This window comes from Lissotriton helveticus, chromosome 2_1, assembly GCF_964261635.1.
Source record: "Lissotriton helveticus chromosome 2_1, aLisHel1.1, whole genome shotgun sequence".
Classification (NCBI taxonomy): Eukaryota; Metazoa; Chordata; class Amphibia; order Caudata; family Salamandridae; genus Lissotriton; species Lissotriton helveticus.
This window is the reverse complement of record NC_136059.1, coordinates 471,268,966-471,278,696: the sequence shown is the minus strand read 5'-3', so window position 1 is coordinate 471,278,696 and position 9,731 is coordinate 471,268,966. Positions and strand designations below refer to the sequence as shown.

Genomic DNA, 9,731 nt, shown 5'->3' with positions numbered 1-9,731 from the left:
CCACGGTGTCTGTCTTTACTAAAGCTGCTTAGCGGTGAAAAATGGCGAAGCTAAGGTGCCCCTCACCAAAGGAAACTAAGACCCCTCCCAGACAAAACCCCAATACACTGTTTCGTACTCATTTTGGGGTGTCTCACCTCTGAACCCCAGTGCCGCTGTTTCTGCTGCGCTATATAAAACCTTGAAATAAAATGAAGCTTTTGCTCCTCGGACTTTGTGGGGTGAAACGAAGCCGCGCCCTCGCAGTGGTGCCAGGGCCTCACGAACGAGCTCTTGATGGGTCTTTAATTTTTCTTGTAGATCGACAAAGAAATTGAGCTGCACAGACTCCTCCACCATCACCACATCGTGCAGTTTTACCACTACTTCGAAGACAAGGAGAACATCTACATCCTGCTGGAGTACTGCAGTCGAAGGGTGAGTAGCGCTACTGCGCCGAGGACCTCTGATAATGAGCTGTACCTTTAGGAGCCCCTCCAGCCTTGTGCACTTCTGATCCTTTGTTGTCATTTCCTTTTTAGTCTATGGCTCACATTCTGAAAGCGAGGAAAATACTGACCGAGCCAGAAGTGCGATACTACCTGCGGCAGATCGTGTCCGGGCTCAAGTACCTTCACGACCAGGAGATCCTGCACCGGGATCTCAAGCTAGGTGAGGTTCTCTTGGTCTCCTCCAGTGCCCGTGGGTCCTCAGATCTGCCTCCTGGGAGAACTGTTCCTTTAGCAAACCTATGCGCAACCCTTCTGTAGTGATGATGCTGGAAATATAGGAGCGGCCATGAGGGTCTGAGGGCATAGGTCAGGTGTATTGATCACTTCTTTCTCTGCATCTGCCAGGCATATTTTTTGCATCTGCCTGGGATTCTTTCACTCTCTTGCAGGGGGATAGTTTTAGCAATGCAAGAACGTGCAGCATTGCTTGGAGGCAGGATTATCTACTGAGCTCATGAAAAGAATTTCCAAGGGTTGTGCTGCCGGAAGATTAGAGACTGTATAGTTTTTCCAGTTGTGAACTTTTTATAATAAGTGCATAATCTATATGTTAAGTCTCATATCTTTCTGCCTCAAAGTTCGATCCACCACATTCATTTAATCATCCCCTTTTTGTTTTTAAGGAAACTTCTTCATTAACGAGACGATGGAACTGAAAGTTGGTGACTTTGGCTTGGCGGCGAGGCTGGAACCCTTGGATCAGAGGCGCAGGTAGGGATTTTTCATTGAGGAGGGGTGGTCTGCTCGCTAAACTCTAGCACTTGACTGGAAGGCGGTGGAATCCTAGTTTTCGCTCTTAACCGTCTTGTATGATTGTGGGAACGTTTGACCTCCCTGTGCCTCAGCGTTTCCTTAACAATCAAACCTGTGCGTAATCTGAGTTTCATGACTCACGTTAAGGCTTTTGTAACCAGTAGTTTTATGAAAGGGGGGTGGTGCACAATTCACTGCATACATTAGAGCACCCTAGAGGAGCTATTGCACTCCCTTAGCTTATGATGGTGGGGTGTGAAGGGCAGCAACATTATGTGTTTGGAATTAATCAAACTTTCTTTTTTTCCCAGAACAATTTGCGGAACGCCAAATTATCTTTCTCCAGAAGTCCTTAACAAACAAGGCCATGGCTGTGAATCGGACATCTGGGCTCTAGGTTGCGTGATGTAAGTATTCCTCTCCAGTGGCTTCAGTACCTGTGCGGGTGATGCTTGTCCGTCCACGTGCATCAAACTAGATCATCTTATTTCTTAAATTTCTTTTAGGTACACAATGCTGTCTGGTAGACCACCCTTCGAGACCACAAACCTTAAAGAAACCTACAGATGTATCCGGGAAGCAAGATATAGTATGCCAAGCTCGTTAATGACACCTGCAAAGCAACTCATTACCCTCATGTTGTCCAAAAACCCAGAGCATCGGCCCAGTTTAGAGGACATCATCCAGCATCAGTTCTTCACGGAGGTAAGTTCCGCCCAGAACAGGACTGGCTGAATTACGTTCCGGTTCCACGGTTTATATAAGAACTTACCAGGATGGGATACCTGGCAGCACCTTGCATGCATAGTACGATCTCCCTAGATGAACAGGCTTCCCAACCCTATTGGTTCTTTAAAAACCTAACTTTGTCATTCTGTCAAGTGAATTCTACTCCGAGGAGCCTCTGTAGAGGGAGAGCCACTGACGACAAAGTATTTGTGGGTGTCATGATTTTAGAGTAGATATTGGAGTCTGGCACTTTGCACACCAAAGGTTCCAGCACTTTGCCAGTTGTACCTTCCAATGGATTTAGTCCACCTTTATTACAGTTCCTAATATCTCCTTTTTAATTGGTGTTCTGTTCACTTTTCTGCAGCCACTGTGAGATCTAAGTGCTTTCATACATTGGGGTGTCAGTAAGTTTAGGGAAAAACGTCAGTTATTGGTCTATAACAAGACTTGCTTGGGGTGAACGTGCTCTGCAGATAGGCCTGTGATTTGGGGTTCATACACCAGTGTTTCTACCCCCGCTTGTCTTCTTGATTCGTATGTTTTTGATCGTTTCGTGCTTGAGTGGCAGCCTCTGCCTTGCCCCTGTGGCATTCTTGCTCCGGTTTTGAGGTGGGGTGTGCTTTAACTGGTCAGTGACATTTGTCCCTCGTGTGCTCTCACAATCCTCGTTAAATGTTTGCTTTCGGTTTCATTCAGGGCTTCACCCCAGAGCGGCTCTCCTCCAACTGCTGTCACACCGCCCCCGACTTCCACCTCTCCAGTCCTGCTAAGAACTTCTTCAAAAAGGCGGCAGCAGCTCTGTTCGGCGGAAAGAAGGACAAGACCAAGTATTTGGATACTCGTAAGTGTCCTATGAATGAGTGCAGTACACGTGGGGGTTGTGGATCGGATATGAATGAGTGCAGTACACGTGGGGGTTGCGGATTGGATATGAATGAGTGCAGTACACGTGGGGGTTGCGGATTGGATATGAATGAGTGCAGTACACGTGGGGGTTGCGGATTGGATATGAATGAGTGCAGTACACGTGGGGGTTGTGGATCGGATATGAATGAGTGCAGTACACGTGGGGGTTGTGGATTGGATATGAATGAGTGCAGTACACGTGGGGGTTGCGGATTGGATATGAATGAGTGCAGTACACGTGGGGGTTGTGGATTGGATATGAATGAGTGCAGTACACGTGGGGGTTGCGGATTGGATATGAATGAGTGCAGTACATGTGGGGGTTGTAAATCGGATATGAATGGGTGCAGTACATGTGGGGGTTGTGGATCGGATATGAATGAGTGCAGTACATGTGGGGGTTGTGGATTGGATATGAATGAGTGCAGTACATGTGGGGGTTGTAGATCGGATATGAATGAGTGCAGTACACGTGGGGGTTGTGGATTGGATATGAATGAGTGCAGTACACGTGGGGGTTGCGGATTGGATATGAATGAGTGCAGTACACGTGGGGGTTGCGGATTGGATATGAATGAGTGCAGTACACGTGGGGGTTGTGGATCGGATATGAATGAGTGCAGTACACGTGGGGGTTGTGGATTGGATATGAATGAGTGCAGTACACGTGGGGGTTGTGGATTGGATATGAATGAGTGCAGTACACGTGGGGGTTGCGGATTGGATATGAATGAGTGCAGTACACGTGGGGGTTGCGGATTGGATATGAATGAGTGCAGTACATGTGGGGGTTGTAAATCGGATATGAATGAGTGCAGTACATGTGGGGGTTGTGGATCGGATATGAATGAGTGCAGTACATGTGGGGGTTGTGGATCGGATATGAATGAGTGCAGAACACGTGGGGGTTGTGGATTGGATATGAATGAGTGCAGTACACGTGGGGGTTGCGGATTGGATATGAATGAGTGCAGTACACGTGGGGGTTGCGGATTGGATATGAATGAGTGCAGTACACGTGGGGGTTGCGGATTGGATATGAATGAGTGCAGTACACGTGGGGGTTGTGGATTGGATATGAATGAGTGCAGTACACGTGGGGGTTGTGGATTGGATATGAATGAGTGCAGTACACGTGGGGGTTGTGGATTGGATATGAATGAGTGCAGTACACGTGGGGGTTGTGGATTGGATATGAATGAGTGCAGTACACGTGGGGGTTGCGGATTGGATATGAATGAGTGCAGTACACGTGGGGGTTGCGGATTGGATATGAATGAGTGCAGTACATGTGGGGGTTGTGGATCGGATATGAATGAGTGCAGTACATGTGGGGGTTGTAGATCGGATATGAATGAGTGCAGTACACGTGGGGGTTGTGGATTGGATATGAATGAGTGCAGTACACGTGGGGGTTGCGGATTGAATATGAATGAGTGCAGTACACGTGGGGGTTGCGGATTGGATATGAATGAGTGCAGTACACGTGGGGGTTGTGGATTGGATATGAATGAGTGCAGTACACGTGGGGGTTGTGGATTGGATATGAATGAGTGCAGTACACGTGGGGGTTGTGGATTGGATATGAATGAGTGCAGTACACGTGGGGGTTGTGGATTGGATATGAATGAGTGCAGTACACGTGGGGGTTGCGGATTGGATATGAATGAGTGCAGTACACGTGGGGGTTGCGGATTGGATATGAATGAGTGCAGTACATGTGGGGGTTGTGTATTGGATATGAATGAGTGCAGTACACGTGGGGGTTGTGTATTGGATATGAATGAGTGCAGTACACGTGGGGGTTGTGGATTGGATATGAATGAGTGCAGTACACGTGGGGGTTGCGGATTGGATATGAATGAGTGCAGTACACGTGGGGGTTGTGGATTGGATATGAATGAGTGCAGTACACGTGGGGGTTGCGGATTGGATATGAATGAGTGCAGTACACGTGGGGGTTGCGGATTGGATATGAATGAGTGCAGTACATGTGGGGGTTGTGTATTGGATATGAATGAGTGCAGTACATGTGGGGGTTGTGTATTGGATATGAATGAGTGCAGTACACGTGGGGGTTGTGTATTGGATATGAATGAGTGCAGTACATGTGGGGGTTGTAGATCGGATATGAATGAGTGCAGTACATGTGGGGGTTGCGGATCGGATATGAATGAGTGCCGTACATGTGGGGGTTGTAGATCGGATATGAATGAGTGCCGTACATGTGGGGGTTGTAGATCGGATATGAATGAGTGCAGTACACGTGGGGTTGCAGAGCGCCCTCTTGCGTTCAGCCTCTTCCTGCATGCCTGTGTGGCATTGCTTGTTAGCGCCCTGCTCACTCACCAGTAGTTACTTGTGGTTGCTTTGCTGCTGGTGGCCCGCTGCTACAGATCACGGTGGCATGGTACTGGGACAGTACTAAATGGGCCTCCTTGGAGGCCACTGATTTGGTGTTGTAGATTTCCTTAATTCTTCCCCGGTAATGGAGTTCTGTTTCTCTGGTTCCATAAGATGCAAGCATTGGCCCCTCGGTGGAACCAGTTGTGACACTGATGGAGTGAGCTCAGTGTTGCTTGTTGATGCTCCCTGATGACTCAAGCTCTCCCCTTTGAAATGCTCCTGGGGCTAGTGGAGTTTAACACCTTTTCTTAAATCATGGGCTGTCCATTAATTAGTGAAGCACGTGTTTAGAACGGTGCTTTCTTAGTAGTAACGTTGTCTTTTTTTTTCCCTCCACTGTAGATAAATCACCGAAAGAAGATGAAGACATTTACAAGCTGAGGCACGACTTGAAGAAGGCCTGCATCACGCAGCAGGCGCTCAAACCCGGAACAGAAGAGGTGGGTGCAACTGATGAACGAGCGGGAATGGGTGGAGCGGGCGGGGCCAGGGAGCTTGGGAAATCCTGCAGCGCCCTGGATATCCGAATGTGATGCACTGTTTGTAGTCTGTCTGCCACGAACCCAGCTCGACCACAGTTTGAGTTATGCGCTTCTCTCTCTCCAGGACAAACCCGGAAGTAAACTGGCAGATGCTGCAGCCGACAAAGCTGGCCTAACGCCGGGTGAGCCCAAGGCGCAGATGGGCGACTCGATCCGGCTTATAGTCCGCGGAACCCTGGGGAGCTGCAGCAGTAGCAGTGAATGTAAGTGCCCTTCGACTCTAGGCGCTTGAATACCCGGTTAAGCCAGATGCTTGCTTTGTCCTCCGCCCCATGGACCTGTGCACCTCCGAATGACTGTCTGCACTCCCTGGAGCTGCACAGTGACTCGGAAGTCGTCTGGTAAACTGATTCCAGTGCAGGAAGGTGTCCCAATGGGCTGCGTGCGTCATTGCTGACCCAGTCCTCGCGGAAGCGAATGCCCTTTAGTTCCCATGAGCCATTGTTCTAATGACCAGTGGGGCAGATTGTGGGTTGTAATTCGGTATCCTGACACTGCGTTCACAGGGTTGGAGTCTGTCCCTGGCTTTGTTTACAGCAGTCACAATAGAGCTTTGAGATGCAGAGATTGAGACACCTCCACTTCCCAGGGCTGAACCTCTGAAGTCCTCGAGGGGTTAGGAGGAGCATCAAGTATTCTTCTCACCCTTGAGCATTCATTCCCACGTCTGTTACAAAGGCCAGTTGTGTTGCTGTGCGCATCAGTGGGTTACTTTGTCCGCGTGGCTTCCGTGTAACGTGAGCTGGGGGAGGCTGCGGTGGATCATTGGCCTCTGTAGTAGTTGCCACTACTCACCAGAGCATCTTTTGCAGGTCTTGAAGACAGCACCATGGGCAGTGTTGCTGATACAGTTGCCAGGGTGATGAAAGGCTGCTTGGAGAACATGCCGGAGTCTGATGTGCTTCCCAGTGAGCAGCTGAGCCCATCCTTCCAATGGGTGACGAAGTGGGTGGACTACTCCAACAAGTACGGCTTCGGCTACCAGCTCTCGGACCATACTGTTGGGGTGCTCTTCAACAATGGGGCTCACATGAGTCTGCTGCCAGACAAGAAGTAAGTCCCTGCGACCATATAACACGTGTAGATATTCATTCTAGGTTTGGAGCACGCGGTCTAGTTTTCAGGGGTATTAATCCTTTCTCCGTCTTACAGAACTGTCCACTACTACGCAGAGCTGGGGCAGTGCTCAGTGTTCGCAGCCGCAGATGCTCCTGAACAGTTCGTCGGCCAAGTCACTGTCTTGAAATATTTTTCACACTATATGGAGGAGAACCTGATGGATGTAAGTAGAAGCGCCGGAAGATTGTACACCATGGACATATTGGTGGGGGATGTTTAAAGCTGCTGTTACTTATCGCCATTTCAATGAAAGTCATGAAAGTACCACCTGCCGTAACCTCTCGCCCTACTCCAGCTAAGCTAGGTAATGTTGGGGTAATGGCAGGTGTTATAGAGGTGGACATGATGAGCAAGGCAGATGCATGACTATCTTTTCCTGTATCCCAGGCAATGGATCTGGACCTATACATACATGTATTAAGTTCTTTAGCTCCATATAGGGCCAGTATGGCTGAGCAAGTGTCCGCCAACAGGTCCTATTACTGTTTGCAGCTTATCGAAAGTGATACTATACAAAGGCTTGGACTGTCAATGATTCATTTGCAAAACGTTAATACCAACCTGTAGGCTTTGTATTATCGAGGGCCCCACATAGACCTGAAATCCGATGGATCCAGAACTACAAGTGTTGCCACAATTTTGGTTGAGGGAAAGTGTTTTAGCATCCATAGCGAATTTGACACATTTTTTAGTCTTCAATGCATGTCGTGCAGAGATGATGAAATGTTTGCTAGGCAGCAAAGCTAGTCTTATAGTTGGGGTGCTATTTTTACCAATAAGATGTCCTGCACACCTGCTTCATGCAGTCTAGGATAGATGCTTCATCATTTAAAGTGCATATTAAAGGTAGTAGAAGCAGATTAATCTTTAGTTTGAAGGTTACTAGGCTACATTAGGGCTTGTTTTGTATGATCATTGTGTTTTGAAGTCATATAATGGCTCTACCAGCTTACTAACTAGTTGTGCTGAACAAAGCGTCTTACCAGTTTGTTCTCTTCCCTTTCAGGGAGGTGATTTGCCAAGCGTTACTGACGTAAATCGACCCAGGCTTTACCTTCTGCAGTGGCTGAAATCGGACAAAGCACTTATGATGCTGTTTAACGATGGCACGTTCCAGGTGGGTTATTTTCTTTTGTTCAATAACCGTGGCCATTGTAAACCGCTGCTTCCAGTTCTGCTCTTGATATTTTTTTCTGTAGTACCACTGAACACGGGCCTTCTGCCAGACTATACCAATTGGCATAATGTAATTGCCTTTTTTCCTGGCTTTACTCTTGGCTTTCTGTACGATGGGTATTTCCCCAATACGTTTGAGGGGACCCACAGTATAGGTATTAAGGTTGTGTAACCATGGTGTATTTCACCATCACATTTTTAGAAAACTCCTCTTTTCCAAGTGAGTTCTAATTATGTCCAAGATAGTATAGTTGACAGTGAACAAAATGGCTGCCTGCTGAAAGCATGAACACGCAGGCTTATAGCTTTTTTAGACATTTTTTGTTCATTTACTAAACTCTAATGTGGTGAACATTGCTCCCTAATTAATTATTTTTCCAGAATACTGCAAGATGGCTTTCTCTAGAGATTAGTTCATTTTATATGTCTTCTCTTCAACAGGTGAACTTCTACCATGACCACACAAAGATAATAATTTGCAACCAAAACGACGAGTATCTGCTTACGTACATTAACGAAGACCGGATGTCCACAGCGTTCCGCCTGTCGACGCTTCTTGTGTCTGGGTGTTCGCCGGACCTTAAGAACCGAATGGAGTATGCGTTGAACATGCTACTGCAACGGTGCAACTGAGACACTTGAATGTTTCTGAAGACTTTTCACTGTGAAGTGCAGCGGAAGCAGTGGGGTATGTCGGAGACTAGATTGGAGGGGGGTACGAGAAGGAGTTGTTGTCGTGAGCTGGGCTGGGACCAGAGTGGCTTGATGGATCCCGAATTGTTGGACTGGATGGAGTAAAAGACTGAAGACTCTCGTAAGTGGTATTCTGCGAAGAATTCAACGCAAGTTGAGTGAATATTTTCCTTGAAGCTCTGTGCAGAGCATAGAATGCGAACTTGAACTGAGTACATTTCCTGACCCGGGAATGGAAAATTAAGGAACAATTATTGTGGAACAGCTGTGATTATTGCAGCATATTTTAATGCTGCTAAACTGTGAACTGTGGTTACAAACCTTTTTTATTAATGACCACACCCACATTTGTGGCTGGACAAGTGCATTCCTAGTTAAGAAAAGTTATTTATTGCAGCCCAAGTGTGACTTTTTTTTATTTATTTCATAAGACTTTTTGATTATAATTATATTTGAACCTCCATTGTTGGCAATAAAGAGGAAATAAAAACTGTTTGTTCTTGCTATACATGTGATGGTGTTGGGGTTCGCGTTTCTCAAATGCTTGAGCAGAGTGTCAAGCAGTTAAGGGTCGACATGGAAGTGCTTGAACATTAAATAATGACCTGTAACTATCTTGGTTCATCCCAGCCATGCTTGTGAAGCTTGCAGCTCATTGGTGACCAGACGGAGCAGTGGTTGAATGTTCCTTGCAAAAGTGAAATGTACTACCGCACGTTTCAGCCTCTCCTGAGCTGATGGACTGTATAGAAGTCAATCTACAATGCCAAGCATGGAAGATCACCCTTCAGACTTAGATATCTTACTTTCAGGGACTATTTTCGTAAGTCATCCAGCTGATACACCTTCACATCTGTGCATCTATTACTTTCTAGCGTGAGGATTAGAAAGATGCCACTGAATTTAAATCTAT

General features: G+C 47.1%; 1 protein-coding gene across 1 annotated transcript in view; it reads left to right on the top strand.

Moving 5' to 3' along the window:
* Positions 1-9,326, top strand: part of PLK2 (polo like kinase 2) — a 12,362-nt gene extending 3,036 nt beyond the window's left edge. Inside the window, exons 3-14 of the mRNA XM_078675122.1 lie at positions 301-417; positions 522-651; positions 1,115-1,202; positions 1,556-1,651; positions 1,751-1,949; positions 2,673-2,817; positions 5,631-5,728; positions 5,895-6,033; positions 6,643-6,883; positions 6,983-7,112; positions 7,956-8,066; positions 8,567-9,326. Of these exons, the coding sequence (XP_078531248.1) occupies positions 301-417; positions 522-651; positions 1,115-1,202; positions 1,556-1,651; positions 1,751-1,949; positions 2,673-2,817; positions 5,631-5,728; positions 5,895-6,033; positions 6,643-6,883; positions 6,983-7,112; positions 7,956-8,066; positions 8,567-8,758 (1,686 nt within the window). The 3' untranslated portion in view covers positions 8,759-9,326. The remainder of the gene's footprint in view (positions 1-300; positions 418-521; positions 652-1,114; positions 1,203-1,555; positions 1,652-1,750; positions 1,950-2,672; positions 2,818-5,630; positions 5,729-5,894; positions 6,034-6,642; positions 6,884-6,982; positions 7,113-7,955; positions 8,067-8,566) is intronic.
* Positions 9,327-9,731: the final 405 nt, after the last annotated feature.